At 45.5% G+C, this 19,741-nt stretch overlaps 1 protein-coding gene across 6 annotated transcripts in view; it reads right to left on the reverse strand.

The window, feature by feature from the left end:
- Positions 1–19,741, reverse strand: part of rerea (arginine-glutamic acid dipeptide (RE) repeats a) — a 132,591-nt gene that overhangs the window by 40,465 nt on the left and 72,385 nt on the right. For all 6 annotated transcript variants that reach the window (XM_044351886.1, XM_044351882.1, XM_044351884.1 and 3 more), the window contains one exon: positions 1,511–1,616. In XM_044351886.1, the coding sequence (XP_044207821.1) occupies positions 1,511–1,616 (106 nt within the window). The remainder of the gene's footprint in view (positions 1–1,510; positions 1,617–19,741) is intronic.

Genomic DNA, 19,741 nt, shown 5'->3' on the forward strand with positions numbered 1-19,741 from the left:
GTTTTGTTGATAACCCCGATGACATACCTGAACTAAAGCCTTCCCTCTGACACCAAGTGATACTTGGATTATTACAGAAAGGGAAAACAGCCTAACACCCTGTGTGGTTGTAACTGTGACTGCACACGCATTTGTTCTCTGGTTACAAGGCTGATTTTACATAGCATATATTTAGAGTGGACTGTACTCTGTGAGGCCAACTGAGATGAGCTCAGCCATTAGGGACACGTTAGCTAACAAGAAATGCCAACTGCTGGTGAGTGTGTGTAACCTGACGCGCCAGATGGTTTGTCACACAGAACCATCTGAGAAGTCGTCCTTGGAAACTGTTTGGAAAAGGGCAGGCACTTTCAAAAAATACTTGGCAGGTGATTGGATGAACCATCTGTCTATCACCGTCTTACCTTGCGAGGCAGCTGGATTCACCAGATCACATGAGAATCCTCATAGCACGCTGACTGGTGCACAACTTGAAGCCTGACAAGATGGATTCTCATGTGATCTCATGATCTCGTGAATCCAGCTGCCTCACAAAGTATGTGTGTTGTGAGAATGTGGACACACTGCCACTTTCTCTCACGACTGAGTTTGAACAGAAGCATTCTTAAGAGCAACATCCTCCAGAATCTGTACATTTAAAAACTAAAATCAAATGGCAAGTATCTGAACACTCACAAACAAAAGTTACAAAAGGTCAAAACTGTACTTACAGTATTGTATTAAATACTCAAAGATGAGTAAATATTGAAGATGGGAACAAGTAGCAAATCAATTAATTACTTGTTGAATGCATGTTTACTCACTTTTCCTTTTCTCACGAGCTTTACACTATGTGGTGGTTTATGTGATGGCTTCTTTTATCAAGAATTAAAAAAGATATTTGTTCATTTTAATATGAATAAAAACAAAAAAATAATACAGTATGGTGTAGTGGTATGTGGCTCATTATATATAAGCTGTTTCGTAAATACTTTTTAATCAGCTGATTATTCAAACTATTACAAGTCAAGGAGAGATGAGTTTCCTCCATGACATTTTCTTTTTGTCATCAGGATTTCAAATTCAGTTGCCAAAAAGCAGTGACTGTGCTTATGTTCCTGTAGATGTGTATGTGTTAGAGAGTGATGAGTCCATTGGCATTAATGGTGTCGAATGTGTGTGCGTGTGTGTGCTCAAGGGCCACATGGCACTGTGGGTTATTAACACTTGACAGTGCTGCTGTCTGGCCTGAAGGAGTGTTACCCGGGGAACAGCACAGAGCCACGGGATTGGCTCGGCTGCCTGGGACACAGTCTTCTGCTTTGTGTTGTAAATGCAATTCTCACAGCTCCGCTCTTATATCCCTCAACAGTCTGGACAGCAGAGGCAGGTGTGTTTGTGAAGGAGAGATACTGAGTGTTGTATTAGGGAACAAGTGAGTGTATTTTCTTTCTGCGTGTGGAGGTGTGCATTGTGTATACAGTATATGCACATGCGAGGATGCGTTTTAATGCACACGAGGCGGTCTCACCGTTCTCATTGTTGCGATCCTGCACCAGGTGCTGGTAGACGGAGTCGGGCACCTCTGACTGGCGGTAGTACCATTTCACATTCATCAGCAGATGGTCCCGTTTACTCTGCAACACAGAGAGACACAGAGCGAGTGAGCAGGAGACAGACATCATTTTGTTTGATTACGACGTCACAAACCGCCCCCCTGGCAGACAGTGATGCTGCGCATTGTTTATGACTCACGCAGGCTGATGCCAGAAAGCATGCAGAGAGACCAAGTCAATTAAAAAGGGATTACAGAGCATTTAGAGCCTTAATAAAGTAAACAGTGGGATGGCCGCTGCTGGTGGAAGTGTGGAGAGAGAGGCACCATGAGGGGGATGGATGAGTATCCAATATCTGCCTTGGTTTCTCTTCACTTAATGACAATACTCAAATAAGCTATTAAATGATTTTAACATATATTAGGCTTTTTAAGTTGCCTCATGCACAGATACAGTATCATTTTACTATGCTTTGAACTTAACACTCTAAGTGCTGCCACCCACTGGCCTCCTGATAGAGTGCAAGTCAGCAAAGGCCTGTAATTCCTTAAATAACCAGCAAGTGGAAGCACTGAGGCGGGAAGAGAGAGCCTTTCCAGGGCCAGTCCATGAAAAAACAGAGAGGGAAGGGGAAAATAGAGGGGTGGGGGGTGGGAAGAAAATGGTAGAAACTGAGGCCAGCGCAGAGGTGAGGGATGAAAAGGGCAAAATACTGTTTTCATTTCATGTTATAAAATATTTATTGTGCCTTCACATAAGCCCAACTGACCGTCACAGTGGTTTGAAAGAACATTAGAGAAGCTGCTGGGCTGGGCGCTGGACTGCAACGCAATCCTTTTGGCCCCAGCCATCTTTATTAAGGACTCGGTTGCACTGCACTGAGTTGCACTACACGGCAGAGACACCTGCACCATTACTTACACCACCCAGGGAGTAAAAGAGAGATGAGTGTATGGAAAAAAAATGGAAGGAGGAGGGAGAAAAAAAAAAAGTCTATGGTAATCTAAGACAGGCAGTTTAAACATCCAGGCTCTTAACTGTATCTGTGCGTGTGTACAGGAACATGAGGTCAGAGTAAAGATATTTAAAGCCTTTAGAGTACATTGTTCTGTTATGTCACTGGGGAGGAGGTTTAGCACACACAGCCAAGCAAATTACCTCCCTAAAACCCTCAAGCCTACCTCTGGTTTTCCCATTCTCTCCATTCCTTGCTCCCTCCTCCTCATTCCAATCCTCCACTCCACCACCTCTCCATTTTCCTTCCCTCATTCCTCCCTCTCTCCTACCTTGAGCATGGAGGAGTTGTGAGTGAGTAAGTGAGCTTGGACGTGTTAAACAGCAGCTGGCACGCAGTCAGTCAGCTGCATTAACTGCCCTGGATGATTGTGTCAGTATTCACGCACAACCACACACACACACACACACACACACATTTTCCTTGTGATTCAACAGAGAGCCACACTGATGGACTAGACACAGACCCCTTGAGCACGTAGACATACTGTGTGTGAAGAAATGTGAGCAATGACGTCATGTCCCTCCCCTCTCCCTCCCAGCAGTTAGCCCACCCATCCCAACCTCTTGTCTATCCAGTGTACAGACAGTGTTGCCTTCTAGACAAACAGGCTGCCTGCAACAGCAGAACGAGTAGTTATCCAGCGCTTATACATAATTAATACTTCAAGGAGACTAAATGCTGCCAGTGTGTTACCTGAACATTTCATTTTCTGCCTGTAAAAACACAAAATCAAAGGGATTTCAGAGAGCTGGAACACAGAGCCTGATGCAAACAGAAAAGCACAAGCAGGCGGAAAGAAGTGCACACACACACAAACAGGTTTTACACCTTATTTCACAAGCCTTCATTATTTTAAACCGATCAAACAGGCCAAAGAAAAGAGTGAATGTCACTTCAGCAATCATCAGTGTCCTCGTCACTACAGAGTAGCTGCCGCTCTCCAGAGCAGATTGCTGTTTAGAAGCTCACAGCGGCATTAAGTCCTCTCAGGCAAAAGAGGGAGGGAGATGGGAGAGAAAGACTGAGAGTGCAACATATGGAGCACGTAGTGGGAGTGAAGCATAGCTTTCAATTATAATTCTATAAACATGCGGGGTGGAAAAATGAGTAGATAACGCAAGGAGAAAATGAAGGGGGATGATAGACAGCTCAGACTCGCCACACCAACTACTAGTTGTATTGTCTGGGTTTTTGCTAAGCCTGCCATAGAAAATAACAGAGAGAGAACATATAACAGGGAACCACAATGCTGAATTGATTAGAGACATTCCTCGCTGCCTGTAGAGAGCCGAGCGGAGCTGAGCCCCGCACAATGTCAGCCATCTTTGTCTGTCCTGCCAGAGGCTAAACATGGCCCTGCCCTCCCTCCTCCTGGGCCCTAAACCCTGGGAATGCTGCTCTCTGTGGAGAGGCCAAAAGACTTACTAACCCACTACTGAGAGAAAGAAATGAAATAGGGAGGAAAGAGAACAGAAAGCGCAAGGAAGCAGAGCAAAGCAGATAGAGGGGGAGAGAGAGGGTGGGGGGGGGGGGGGGGGGGGGGGGGGATTAAGATGGGAGGAGCAAGACCTTCTCATTTCCTCAGACTTAAAATTACAACTATCCTCCTCCTGCTGCTTTACTGAAACCCCCAAGGGTACAAGGCTACCCCTTTATTCATTGAGGAGATATAAATCTGAGAGTCATGCTTTGGGGCTGAACACAATGGCACGCACCTCCCCTCCCTTCATTGGCTCTGGCCTGGCTTGTGGCATTCTGGGGCACACTCGTCAGACATGGACGGGATTATAGGGGGGCAGGCTATATGTTAGGAAATGTACAAGTATATTCCTTGTAGAAAGAATCAACATTTTATCTCTATTAATAGAAAACAAATCAATGCATTTGTCACTGCTCTAAAAGTGGCCAAGACAATCCCGGCATTATGCGAGTCGGTTAATTCTCCCTCTGACTCACTAAAAAGGTGGCTGGCCCCTTGGATCCATAATGGCTGTGCAGTTTTCTTTGTGTGGCTGCATGTGTGTGCAGTCAACTCTGGAGCTGGGGCCCCTGTGTACGAACACACCACTACAAAGAGAGGGGAAAGAGGGAAATACAGAGGGCAGACTTTTTTCTTTTTTTTTTTTTTTAAACAAGGAAAGGCTTTAAAATTGAAAGGAAACCAGCTCTGGAAATCTGTAGAGTTAAACTAATAAGATGGACTGACTGTGGGATTAATTCAATGTTTTCAACTAAGAGAGTGTGAAATCAACACACTGTTTTTCAATACAAAACTAATGACAAGGCTAATATCTATTTCTGTAAGTCTTTCGATGGTTACACTGCAGCAGAGGCCTAACTTTCTCCCACATCTGTTCACAGTGGCCTTTATAATATGGTCGTTGCCTTTCAGCTACGCCGAGCTGAGCTGTGACAACAGTAAGGGAACGTTGTTACAACCTGTAACCCTCAAACCTAATGCCCTATCCCTCCTCCTCCCCACACTGTAACACTAGAGCTCTGCTTTAAACAAAACCAGACCCTCCCGCTCCCACACGACAGGCCCCCAGTGCACCTCGTTAACAGGAAACCTCTGTTTATTTTCTCTGCTTTTCAAACACTCTCTTCTTCCTCTGCTAACCCTGTTAGTGACAACCCCCCACCCCCCTCTTCCCTCGCCAGTGACATCAGCATGCAGGATCTATGACTTCCTTCAGGAGGTGGCGGCCAAGAGTAAGGAAGGAAAGACAGATCCCAAACACACAGACAAAGGAGACGGCAGAGAGCGAGGGGAGGGAGGGAGGGAGGGGGGGTGGTGGGGGGGTCAAACAGACAAGAGCAGCAGCAGCAGCAGCAGCTCAGTGTTAGTAGGGAATGTCAAGCAGTTCAGCTAGGCTAGCAGGCTGCTGAGCTAACAGCTTAGTTAGCTAACGCCCCTGGGGCAGGAGAGTCTCGGGTATAGCAGATCAGGGCTGGTAGCGGTGTGACATTGACAGGCGGAGGCTCAAAGTGGCACAGAGGGCGGATTGGGGGAGTGTTCACCTCGCCTGCCGCAAGGGGAGAGTAAGCACAACCAAAGAACAAAAGGCTGATTGTGGCATTTGGAGGCAGAGATGGGATCTGGGAGGACTAATCTGCTACTCCGACATGATAAGATTAGAGAGGGGAGGCAGGAAGAGCTGGCTGGGAAGATCACACATACACTCGCATAAACACACACACAAAGATGATGGATCTGATTGGAAGGGTTTTCCACTCGGCTTTCTGTCTTCCTCATTTTCCTTCTTTCTCTCCCTTATTTTCTCTCACTCTCTGAGACAGAGAGATCTGCCAGCACACCAGCACTCAATAAGCACTTCCATCTGGACGACAGAACACACACACACATACTCAAAAACTGTGTGTGTGTGTGTGTGTGTGTGTGAACGTACACTGGCGAGGTACAAGAGATCTGCTGTGCTCATGCAATCTTCGACATCTCAGTGACTGACAAAGGAGGTTGTTAAAAAGAAAAGCCAGCATGCTGTGTGAGCAAACACACATATACAAGCAAATGCTTTCTCTCTCTCTCTCTCACACACACACACACACACACACACAAATAACAGGCTTTCAGGATAAGCACCACTATTCTTCTCCCAACCCTGCAGTAGAGCGGGGCAGGCTGGGACTCTGTGTCAGAGGTAAGAGAAAGCACCTCTAAATCAGGCTGTCAGAGCCAGCAGCAGAAGGATTCGACTCTGCAATCCTCCTCTCCTTATGGGCTTCACATGGTGCACTTGGCTACTTGGAAGGACGGAAGGATAACCGGCCCCTCAAGCCTTCTTCTTAGGCACATATGATAACACGTAAACAAATGCTGATTACAACGTTTGTGAGGAGGAACTGTGCGCAGCCTGCCTCCCCGCCTGGCAACAAGAACAAATGGAGCGAGTGTGGGAGGAGGGGGGGTGAGGGGGTGGGTGAGGGGGGTGAGGTGAGTCCCAGCTGTGGTGGCGGTGCTGGCAGGACCTTTGCGCCGTGCCTACACAGGGGTGTCTCTCTCTCTGCCTCTCTTTGGCTTGACCTGTTTGGATATTAAATCGGCGCCCTCTGCTTTGAACACACTGGGCCCATCTGTCAGCCCGGCTCCATATTGGATTGGATGAGCATTAGCCGTTTCAAAGTGGGCAGATTTGCTCTTGTTGCTCTGGTGTGTGTGTGTGTGTGTGTGTCTGTGTGTGTGTGTATGGGTGCCTTTGAACATGAAGTCCCATGCCTGTCTTAAATTTAAAACCCCCTTTCAAGGAATTGGGCAGACACGCATAAATCACTTTATGACAGACTCACTAGTCGTGTCATTGTACAAATTGACAGCGTACAGCAACACATCTGAGGATGTTAACAGGTCCTCTTGTCATCCAGGCAAAAGTAGGAGGGATGGTGGCAGAGATTGTGAGACGAAAGAAGAAGAAGGAGAGGGGTTGAGTCACGCGGAACTCACAGATGATACTAATTAAGACGCGAGGGCTCAGGGCAACTACTGGCGGATCATACTGCCAACCACAGGCACACTTTACACACTGGAGAGTCACAAGCACCGCACATGACTGCCACATCTGAGCTTGTCCGGCACTTGGCTTCACTCCATGTTGATAACAAACAGGGCTAATTGCACAAGTCTTTGTTTCGTCTTTCCTTTATTTCAAACGTGTCCCCTGTGGGAATAAGCAAATTAAAGGCAGAAATAATAAGCAAATGGATGATGTTGACCACATTGACCTCCTTCTAGACAGAGAGGGGCGGTGAGAATCGAGCACACTAGCCTTGGCTGCTTGCTCCATAAAATAGCCAGCCAGTGTCCAACTTAAATATTTGTCTTTGCCTCCTAAACACTTCTGCTGCACGGTGGTTTTAGCCAAGAAATTTAAGACGAGTTAAGTGATGGTACAGAGTGCAGTGCAGTGAAAAGGCTAAGGAGAGAGGATTTAAAGAATACACTCACTAATGATGATCATTATCCGCAGAACACAGACACAGAGCACAGAGGACCTGACAACTCGTGCTCAGTGATTTTAGCCTACACACAAATACAGAGAGCACGTCTTATTTTTTTGAGAACACAGGCAAAAAAGATCCTTGCAGCACTAGTAGGCTATAGACTAGAATGCAGATCCAAGTGAGACTTCATACGAGGGCTGTGCGAGGACAGATGGAGGCGTTTAGGAGAGCTCATATGTGGGTGTTCAGATCATAATACTGACTTTCTTGCCCAAGCTCTCCCTCTCAGACAGATATACAGTTAGAGCCTGCCAGAAAACATTGTCATTCCTGCCTTCAGCCTTTCATTTAGCAGCTTCAAAGCCACCTCGCTTTGATACCTGGCTTCCTGTGCTTGTTAGTGTGTTTTCCAGTGAGTGTGTGAACATATAGCCCGGGATGTTCTTTTGAGAGCAGAGACTTGTCTGGTCTCAAGGTAAGACCCATGAGTCAGGATTCGGAATGAGACACAGACACACACACGCGCACACACACAAAAGACTGAGGAATGCTGACGTTTTTGGAAGACGCAGGCTTTCTTTGTGTTGCGCAGAGTGTTTAAATGGCGTGGTGTTTTGTTTGGAAGGCCGTTTTTTGCCTTGTTAGCATAGCCTGGAGAGCTAATGAGACGTCTTACTAATACTGACTGGACTACTGCTGAGGAGGGAGAGAGGGGGACTACTCACAGAGAGGGGCGTGCAGAAAGGATATGAATATCAGGCTTTGTGTATGTGTGGACTTGTCATATTGGACGTCTGCCCAGCCGGCTAATCCGGACTCTGTGTGTGTGTGTGTGCGCGCGCGCATGTGTGTGTGTGTGTGTATGACTACCAGTGGGCATGGCATAGAAGGAGCTGTGGGCTGAATGAGTGCTATAATGGAAGACAGGAAATGAGAAGGCTTGCTTAAGCCAATGCTAATCGATCTCCCCCTTGGTTTAATTCGCGCGCACACACATACAAAAAATTAGGTTTCAGGCTCAAGTGTAGGTGAATGAAGTAGTAATAAAAGTGCAAAGTAAATAAAATTCGGCCAAGGGTAGCATATTTGTGTGTCGGACAGATTGTGTGTGTGTGCGTCTGTGTGGTATATCTCGTCAACAACTTGCTGGGGAGTCATAAAGGTGTGTCTGTGTGTGTTAGTTGTGTCAGTTTAAAGACTGATGGGGTGTCTGCTTTGAGATGGATGATGGAGAGTTGGTAAAAAAGGAATTGAGTGTGTGTATGTAAGAGCAGCTGTCAGGCCATCAGAAGAGTGTCTGCAGGGAGTATGTGTGTGAGAGTGACATAGATACTGAGAGGCCGAGAGGTTTCTTGTGTGTGTGTGTGTGTTGCTCTGTATAGTCGGCACACGTCGATACACACAGCTAATAGGAACATTTATGATCCTGCTAATACACTCTGAAGTTAATTTCCGTATGCATACACAAACATACAACCGCTACTGTGTAAGAACACAAACACATACACGCCCATGAGAGAGAGGAGTGGCGATACATAGCTGGTGAGTGAAGGCAAATAAGCAAGAGAGAGGGAAGCAGAGAATAAGAGCACAAGCATGCAAAACAGATCTTAACACTGTGCATGAAACCGGACAGACAGCATCACAGACTGCCTCCAAGAGCTCATATCACCATGAGCTCATCGATGGGAATCGAGAACTGGTTCTAGTTCAGAACCAGTTCCAAACTGTTTGATCCGTTGGAATCGTATACCTCTGAGCCTTTTATTGAAGTTGGCATGTTTTTCTGACAGTTGCGCATTGCAAAACAATGATGTCAAAATCATGCATCTACACTGCTGGAAACTTATAACCAAAAAGAGTAATAGCCCTAAGACCAAGACAGCAAATAAAGCACACACAGAATAACCGAGAAGACCCAGTGCTGACCCGGTACTGTGACGGGGCCGGGCTGCAGGGAGAGCCGCTGTTCTGTCGGTCTGCTGCTGGAGCTAACAGAGCTAACTAACTGACAGCAGACTGTCAGCTGTAGTGCAGTACAGTAATACTAAGGGAACTTGGGGGTGAGCAATCACTTCTCTGAGTAGAATCACTTGCTCCAGCCTGTGTGCCTTTTTTCTACTCTGTTTCTACACTGTGTTCAGACTCAGAGATAATAAAACAGTTCCGTTGTTGCTGAAAACCTACGTAGGCTCACTTTTTTTTTCCCACACAGAAAAATGATCAGGAATCAATAAGGAATGATAAGCAGAATCAATAATGGCATTAGTATCAATAAAATCTTATCAATTCCCATCCCAAACAGTTGTGATTGTATTGTTTTATCTGGCCACTGCCTCTGAAGATATCTATCGCTCTGTCTCTCTCCCTCTCTATCTCTGCGTCTGAAGGTGACCTTGGCTGTCTGTCACGTCTCCAGTGATGACATTGGCCCTATCAGTAATACATCATGTAAGCGGTGTATCAGCCGGACGCCACACTAGCTGAGCAGTGGGTGGTCTGTCAAACACGCTTGCTTTGTACAATATGCAAATAATCGCATGCAAATTACCTATCCATGTGTGTAACGATATATCGGTGTGGATGCAAATTCAGTAGACTATCAGATGTGTGTGTGTGTGTGTATAATAGCAAAAGTTACAAGCCTTTCACTGAATACAGTTAGACCTCAAAAAATCAAAAGGCTACTTGCAGCAACTGTAGTCTGAATGCTGGGGAAGAATGTGGTTATAACACATGCACGCACACACATATACACACACACACACACACACACACACACACACACACACACACACCAGAAGCTTTGAGCAGTCTCCTGCTGAGCTGCAACAAGAGATGTATTATAGACAACACAGCTGCAATAACAGGGCTGGCCCAGTGCTAGAAGGAGCTGTACTGCATGATTCTCAGTCTAGACTGGCAATAAAAGCCGCCATATTGTAACACCATTATAGATGGAATTTCTGCAAGTGACAGACAGACACATTTTCAGCCCATCTGAAACATGTTTAATTCGACCTGAAAACTAATTTCACAATTCACAATGAAACAGCATTTTTCTTCCATAAATCAAATTTCACATTAAAAATGGGAAACTGGGGGTTGGACATAAAACTGAAAAATCATTACTAAAGGAGTCCAAAGGCATTTGGACTGTAATAATATTGATTGAAATTTTTATGTATTCCTCCTACGCGTTTAACTCACCACAAAGATTTCACATTTTCTAGATCATAAGAAATGACGGGATGTTTCACCTTCTGTTTATCTTAAATCGCCAAAATGGGTGTATGTTATGGGAGACAGAATGAGCTAATGAGGCAAAAAAAATGTAAATTAAGAAAATAATTAGAGTTACAATACAAGAAAAATCATAATGTTTTTAACTGACTAAAAAAACAGGTGGTGTAAAAGCAAGAAGAAAAGTGTAAATTATTGAAATTAGCATGGCAGAAACAATGAAAACATGCACACACTGATCTGCATTATTGATAAGATGTGTTATATTTTTGTACGTCATTAACTCTATACAAGAGTAAGGCAGTAGAGTGAAGCTGGGAATGTAAAATGTATTTAAGAAAACAGTATATCTTGTTCACAGCATGGAAATGTGGGAAATGGAAAGTTTTGAATCAAAAGGTGACTGTTCTGCAAGGATTACACATGTTTAAAATGCCCCTTTCAATGTCTCTGCTGCTGACTTCCCAAACTGTAACAATAAAATAAACATGGTTAAGCAAACAATTGTTCGCTAATGCAGAACATGAGAAAAAAAATGGAAGTCATGATGAGCATAGTGTGTCAAACACTGTGGTTATCGTTTCACACAAACACGCACGGAAAAACAGAGCACCCACCGAGAGAGAGAGTACGAGACAAAGAGGTTGAACAACACACCAACATCTCTACTCTCTGCAACCGAGGCACATCAAAGCCCTCTCCGCCCATTTATCTGTGTGTGTGCCTGTAAATCAAAAGGCATACTTTGAACATGCACACACACACATACACACACACACACAGGCTCACACTGCATTTGCTTTGTGCAGCAGCGTCCAGGGCTGGGTAGGGGAGGTAAAGGATTTTTGCTGTAGACGGGGGAATTACTCGCCTCAGCTCACTCTGTGAGGGAGGAGAGGGGGATGACTGTTTACCCGCAGTGAGAGAGAGAAGGAGAGAAAGGAAAGAAAAGACAGAGAGGTCAGTGCTGTGTCTGAGACGGTGCTTTCTTCTCTGCAAGTCGCCCATCGCTTCACTTTCACCCCTCACTTGCCCCTGCCACCATCATTGAAAGGTGACACACACACACACATCTTCTTGTGTCTTAAAAAAAAAAAAAAAAAAAAAGTCTGTAAGGTGTGTTAGATAAGAGGCCGGGTCAATGTAATTAGTTGTGACAGCATGTTGAGGGCAAGATACACAGAGAACAGAAGAGTGAGCAAATGCACAAAAACACGTTCAGAAACCCACAGAGAGGAAAACCAAAGAATGCACACACACACACACACGCACACATGGATGATCTGTGCATCTCAGTGTGACCATATGGTTTGGCAGGGACTTCCTAACCACCGCAGAGGAAGTGTCCGTTTACAGTGTTCACTTCAGTTGTCCGCCATCACATCCTGTCTCCCAGCTCTAAACGGCCATGCAAAGTCTGCTCAGTTCAGCCTTTGAAGTTAAATCAAGCAGAAAGGAGACACAGTTCACCATACCATGCAATCAGCGTTAGCATGAGATCTGGTAGGGTGCACGCAACCTCCAACGACAAAACACTGTAGCGGCATGAAGAGAGCTTTATGTACTGTCGCCTGTGTGTGAAGCTAGTCCGCTTTCAGCCTGTTTCGTTGGCACATTCTCGCCATTTCCCCCCTCCCCGTCTATTGTGATAGTGTGATTGACATCCACCTGTCCTTGGGTGGAGGGTGATTAGGTGTTCTTACAGCTGGCTCTCTGTAACAGAGTGGATGCTTGTAATAGATTGTGTGTAGAGGGAGATATGATAGGCTGATGATGGAATGATCCAGCAGACATTGACTAACAGTCTGTGGAATACAACAGGGCGGGGTTATTGATGACTCTCTTAAACAGCGGGTATCATTGCCATGGCAGCCCATACATTATCGCCGTGCAGCCACGCCCCCATCACCGGCCCGGACCAATGGGCAGGCGCTGCCAAGCAAACAATCCCCAGTAGTGTTGGAATGGTAGAGGGAGAGAGGAGAATGCTAAATGTGCCACTTCATCTGGTGATTGACACAAAGCCTCTTGTTTACCAGCGCCACAGAGATTTGCATCTTTTTACCGTTGCCCCTCCCTCTCTTCTCTCTCATTTCTGTTCTTCTCCTCTGTGTCCCCCCCCCACCCCTCTTCGCTCCTACAATCCTCCCTGCTTGTGGCAGCCCTGCATGAAGTGGATATTACCCCACCCTGCTGCTATGATATTGATCAGCCTCCTCCCTCCCTCTCCTCCTTTCTCTCTCCTCTCTTCATAGCCCACTGCATTGATTCCACCTCTCCCTCTGAGCCCGCCAGCTAGGAGTGATTACACACGCTGCTCACACACAGTGATGCAAGCACACACGCACACACACACACACACACACATTAGAGTCTTTGGTAGGGATGTGGGGATGTGTAGCCTTGCTTTACTTTAAAGGCTATAAAGCTCAGCGGCTGCTGCACCAGCCCTGTGAAAACACTGCTTCTTTTCATTCAAAGGCAACCAATGACTGCAAACTTAGCATGACATATTACCATAATAAATATCAATGTTATAGCATGTTAGCATAGCACATCAACAGGCTGGCGTAAAGCCGGCTGTGCTCTGTTGGTTTTTGTCAGGCTGGTGCTAAAGATTGCTTTGGTAGGGTTTGACAGGTGGGCTCCAGACACCTTGTGATTCTGTGCAGAACCACAGAGAGCTGATACACACTCCTTATATGGGCCTGCAGCGCTGCACTCTCCAGCAGAAGTCTAGCAGCTAGCACGCTAAAGTCAAGGCAGTTAAATGAAACAGCAAAGAGTGGGTGTCAGAGATACATAGACAAAAGACTTTATCAAAGAGCCACAATCAGCTGTTTACAATTGAAGAAGATTTGAGGTGGAGAATATAAAAACAAACACTCCTAGCTGAGTGGAAAGCTACACTGCCTCTGTGAATTTCCACACCAAAAGCTCAGCTTGCCTAAACTGTGCCAGCAGCAAGGCCATTGGCTCATCTATACACACTTGCACATTAATTAGTTAAATACCCACCCTCTTCCCGTTTACCAGATAGCATCTCTGCTAACAATAGCTGGTGGAGTGAGAAAGGTTTTGGATGGGGAGTTGTAGCTGATGAGCTAACAAGGGCAGCGTGGGCTGATGCCGCAAGAACAACCACTTATCTCTTTGTAACCTCTCTCTGGCAGCAGCAACAATCCAGCAGAGAGTCTACAGTAACAGGCCAGAGATCCCACATATTATACACACCCTCGCTGCCATTTGGCATTTAAATGGCATTTTAGCATGGCAGCAAACAGTTTGCACCTAATTATGGCCAGTTGCTGCTGTGTCCTGAGCTGAACGGGAGTCTCAAATAGTCATCCACACAAGAGCAGGGCTATTAACTCGTCTCTCTTAAGGATAACCGATACCTTTGCCTTTAGGCTTAATGCTGAGGTGGACTGGATGTGAGTGTTCAAGCTGAAAAGGGGCTTTATAACATAAAATGTTAAGAGGTAAGGACAGTCCAAACAAAGACAAAGGCAAGGGGGGAGAGCAAGGACGGTGTGAGTGTGATCAATAGGAATAATCAATATTCTGCCTGTGTAGCTTGCGCTGTTGAATTAACACTGCACTGCAATATAACCCCTTATGCAGCGTGCAGACTGGATGCGATGACATACGTCAAGTCGACGGATTTTATTCATTTTCTATGGAGAGCAGGAGATCCGGCCGCGGGGTGCATGATGGATACAGTGCAGCGAGTTGACGGACCGTACACCATATCTGTTTTTGCATAAACACAACTCAACCTCAACTTTATGCAAATAAATCCGTCCAGCGCAACGCACCTGGCTCACAAAACTCAGATCAGACTGTCAAACCAGGCAGTGCTGATCAAATCAGGATTCTGTTACTACATCGACTATTTCACACCTTAAATGTTTGCAGAAACATATTTTAGTGTACTGTTTAGCTGTAATATGAGAAAGTTTTTAACCAGACCATTTTTTCCTGCTTGAAAACAGACGAGCCAAAACCAAACACTGTCCAACTCGCAGTACTTTACCCACCAGCCGGAGCGTTTAGTGGTCCGGGGCATCCAGATGCGTCCGCGCACCACATTAGACAGGCAAGTGACTATATTTCAATTGTGTAATCGGATAAACAAAAAACTTACATTCACCTACATGAAACGCTCAATCAACAGCTTCAAAAAAAAAAAAAAAAAAGCTACCGCAGAGCTTTAACAAATAAATAACATTATGTCTCATCATCACTCAAAGTGGTGCCAATCTAACAACCCTCTAATGATCCAGGGAAGCATCTTTAGAGACGGCATTTTGGGCCAAAAAAGTAATCTTAGAGACAGTCAGCCATCTGTTAACAGCAAGCTCCATCAGTCCCCTACAGGTCCTGTCACAAGTCTACAGCTAGAGGAGTGTAAGCACAAGTTCCACTGCGGCGCACACGCTGAAGAAATGAGGTGTGTGTTTTGTGTTAAAGTGTGTATATCTTGGCTCTGCAGGGAGGAGAGGACGAGAGGTCACACTGTCTATACAAGGAGCACACCTAGACAGACGGGGGTCTCAATCACCTCCAACAATAACCCTCTCTCGACACACACACACACACACACACTCACCCTCTAGTTGCTGATGGAGAGAGCCTCTCACACTCATCCACCAACTCCATTACCCACTCCGACAGGGCCGCACATTAAATCATTCCATTTCACCTGGAGAGGAGGGTGAAGGTAGGAGGAAGAGGTGGGAGGAAGACGGGAGAGTTTTTGAACTGATTCGGACATGCCCACGTGCTAGGCCACGATCAGTAATGTCTCAAATCAGCCCATCCCCCCCTCCCTGATCCCACAATGCCTTGAGGCACAAGATTCATCACAAGGACCAGACAGTAGAGGAGAGGAAGAAAGGAGAAGTTGGAAGAAATAATGTGGAATAAGGTGAGGAATGGCATAAGATATGAAAATGATGGGAGCCTATAAAGAGTTATTCACCCTCAAATGGGGAGGGTATTATGGCTTTCTATAAATGGGCTGTTAAGCTCAATAGCCCAAGGTTAGCTTGTCATGATGCTGCAGTGAAAGTCTATATAACTGACTGTATTAGTCCAACCATAAACACACAGCCAGCCCCATCTGGATTAAAAATATATATATAAATGCTCTGATTATTTCAATTAGCTGCAGAGCAAGTAAGAGAAGGAATTAAACAGCACCCCTGACACAGTTGCTATGCAGGGTAGCAGTTTGCTTTAACAACTGTATGAGGGTAGAGGAGAAGCCATTGGATAAAAAAAACATGGGGATTTTACCACTGTACAAAGAAGGGACTTAAGGGTGGTCTGTATTTTCTTAATCATTTCATTATGATAGTGCTTAGGCTAATTTAACAGTAGGCTTAATAACACAGACTTTTCTCCCTCTGCTCTGTACACAAGTGTTAACTGCCTGCTGGAACAAAGGTGGCTCTGTTCACAAACACAACACTGCCAAACTGTTAAGTACATTCCTATAAAGAGAAGAACAAAGAGCGCTTGAGCGTGGCGGGAGCAGAAATGAATACAGCTACTGAGGGGATAGCACCGCTCAGCCCTTTGATGCCAGGAAATGTCTTTACCATCGTTGGATGGTGTTTATGCTGCCTCATAGCGTACTGTTAAAGATCGAGGCAACAATAAAATCAACTGGTAGTTGTGTGACATCTCAGTAGAGATGATGTTTGGGAGAGAACGGGGCTGAGAGGGAGGGAGATGGGGGCGGAGGGGGGGGCAGACGAGTGCTAAAGATGGTAGAGAACTTAGGGGTTTGGACTGGATGTTTTTTAGTAAGCACAACAGAGAGCTGAAGGTTATACAACCCAGGAATAATAAAGTGTGCAATGCTTTGTGTACAGGTCTCAAAAATGCACAAACATCTATGCGCTGAGTAAATGAAGTGTGTGTGCATGTGTGGTGAAGCGTCTCCAAAGCCTCTCGCAGCTGTGGTTCCCTCATTCCATGTGATCCATCGGCGGTGACAGACAGGCAAACACAATTTAGACTCGCCCATCAAAGCACATGCAACACCAGTCCACAACCTCTGTGGGCGGAAATGTGACGCACTGAACGAGAAATACACAATCCTTCTTCTGTATGCGAGGAAGGAACAGGCTAAATTTGTTGAATCCAATAAATGAGTATCATGTTTGCCCTGCTTTTATAATCTCTTTAGCATTTTAAGCCTATAGTTTTTACTGTATACACTATAAAACAAACATCTTTTTGTGTTACAGAAGGCGAGACATTGAGGATATTGGTGCATTTTATGGTTCAGAGGATATTATTGAATCTACTAAAAGTCCTCATTTGACTGTAAAAGCTTGAGCAGTGAGCCCTTGAAGCCTCCTGTTCGTTGGTTATAGAGCAGCTCCAGTTGTCTAAATCTTGATGACATGACTGATAACTCTTGTGGTTCTTTTGTTTCTAAGTTCACATATACCGACTGGACCGTGTTAGGCTAGAGAAACAGCCTATAAAAGAGTTCTTGAACACAATGATATCCCCCCCCTTTCATGATCAAAGCACAAACATGTGTGAGCCAGTTGCGTTGCATTAGATCAACAAGCATTGAGAGATGGAGAATAGATAAAGCTAGAAGTGAGTCAAGCTGTAGCACATGTACAGAATGTCAGAGGGTCTGTATGAGATTGCAGTGCGGCTGCAGGGGAGCCGCCGGAGATGGCAGCCTGTGGTGGTGTTGCTGTTGTTTTAAGGGCCGTGTGAGGCAGCGGGTTCCAAGGTACAAAGTGTAGACATTCCTCAGACCTCACAGCAATCCCTGAAATTTCCTCTTCTCGTGTCTGCTCCTCTCTCTGACCGATGCCCTTGCCCTTCCTCTTTCTTTCCTTCCTCTCTCTGCTCTCTCCACTGGTGAGAGTTAATTTGCACCATGTGTTCTTAAAAGGAGAGAGAGGGAGGACTGGGGGACGGAGGAGTGGGGGGAAATAGGGCCCTAGTGGAAGCGTGTGAACCCGATACCACTGTAAATCTCCACTTCCACAGCGTTACCCTCCTCCTCCTCCTCCTCTTCTATTCTCTCTCATTCTTTTTTTATTGGCATGTCACACATTGGACAAGCTGGAAATTACACTGAGCTGAGCTGAGAACCAGCGGTGAAGCACGCCAGATACCCACTTATGCTGAGAGAGAGAGAGAAGGGAGGGGGGGGGGAGTGGAAGGTGGGAAAGAGAAAAACAGAGAACAGGAGGGAAGAGGAAATGTAAAGTGGGAGAGGACGAGGAGGTGGGGTAAAATTAGCCGTCCATTTCAGAGCAGAGGCCAATCCAATTAAAGCTTGACCAATCCACGCAAATGTGTTTAGTGTCTGGTTACTACACTCAGCACTGGGTGGCCAGTCAAAGACAACAAGAGATTCTCCTTTGAATACAATACTCACTAGAGCTACTAATAGATATTACTGGAGATACTTACAGCTGAAAAATAGTGAGTACAGCAAAAATAAGGGGACTTATTCTATGGTACCTACTGTTAAAACCCTCAAGCCCCAGTGATTATGAGACACTATGACCACTAGCCGACTTCAAAGGATTCTTCACCCTCTAATTTAGCGTGCAATCCTCTATAGAGGAGTTGACTGTTCTCATTTTAACAGGAAGACCTGGTCAGGTAATTAAAAAAGGCCCTGTCATTATTTTCATATACAACGACCGGGTTTGGGAGTCCTGTAGGTATTGAGAGTGTCAAATCTACCTGCCTTTCTTGGCATCTTTGCTACATTTGTTTTCCCACTTTCTCATCAAAAAAGAAGATTGTGCTGTCTGTTTGCTCTTCTGCTTTAAAGATAAAATGTAGTGCTCCACATCGGAGTGCAGTGAATTTGCTTCAGATGTTAGTGAAGACATCAGAGGAGACATTTTCACTTGTGATGTGCCAAGAAAAAGAGAAAAAAAAAAATAAAATAAGAAAGTGTCTGAGGCACTGCTGAATATTTCAACGACTCAGCAACCAGGGGTGAAATTAGCACTTGTATATATATGCTAAGCCCAAATGACATCTGTCAGTGAAAAAAAAAAATGACATGACAAATTTGCATTCTAGCCTGGCGAAAGTAAACTCAACTAATGAAACTCAAAGGGGGAGAATGGGCAAAAGGCTTCTTTGCTGAATAATTTAGCAGTGGCGGGTCAAAGAGGTGGGTATTGATTGAGCTTAGAGCCTTATGAAAATGCTATGGCTGCTGGCCGGGCCCTTCAGCTCAACCACCCCCAACCCCCCCCCCCAGTGTCCAGAGGCTGTACCCTCTCCATCTGGGAAGGTAATCACCACTCATAAAAACACACACAAAACCCCATTTTGATTTCATTCCGTTTCTACTTCCCTCCTCTCCCCTCCCGTCTTCTATCCAAGAGAAAGAGATAATCCTATTGGCTGCACAACTAGTTTCCATAGCAGCATTTAGCTAATGCACAGGGAGGGCAGTGAGGGTGAGAAAAGAAAGTGTTATCTGTCCAAAAAGATGAAAAGATGGGACTACGAGGGAGAGAAGAAGAGAGTGGCCAAGGAGAGGGTTGGGTAGGTTTTGGTTTTATACTCAAAAGGAGAGCTGAATACAGCCTCCTCCGCTCGCTGGGTCTGAACTGTATTGTTATCACAACCTTGCCGTTTGTGTTTCTTTATTTATTCATCACTGCGCTCATGTGGACAATCAATCTAACCTGCCTCCTCAAAGAGGCAGAGCTCTGTAGCTGTCTGAGAGATGCGTGCCTGTCTCCATCTGATTTGAGAAATGCATCAAGCTTGCAAACTGACACCGGGGTAGAACCAGCGCTCGTCAGTCTAGCTGACTGTGTCTTGCTTAAGAACATGCTTGCGTAGAAACAGCAGCTGCAGCAGCTAGTGACCCCAACACCTCAGCTAAATGACCTAATGTTATTACAAAGAATGGCATTAATGGCTTCACCTCAATGAAATTTCAAGTGTGCAAAGACAAAGAAGGAGG

The sequence above is a fragment of the Thunnus albacares genome, chromosome 5, assembly GCF_914725855.1.
Source record: "Thunnus albacares chromosome 5, fThuAlb1.1, whole genome shotgun sequence".
Lineage (NCBI taxonomy): Eukaryota > Metazoa > Chordata > Actinopteri > Scombriformes > Scombridae > Thunnus > Thunnus albacares.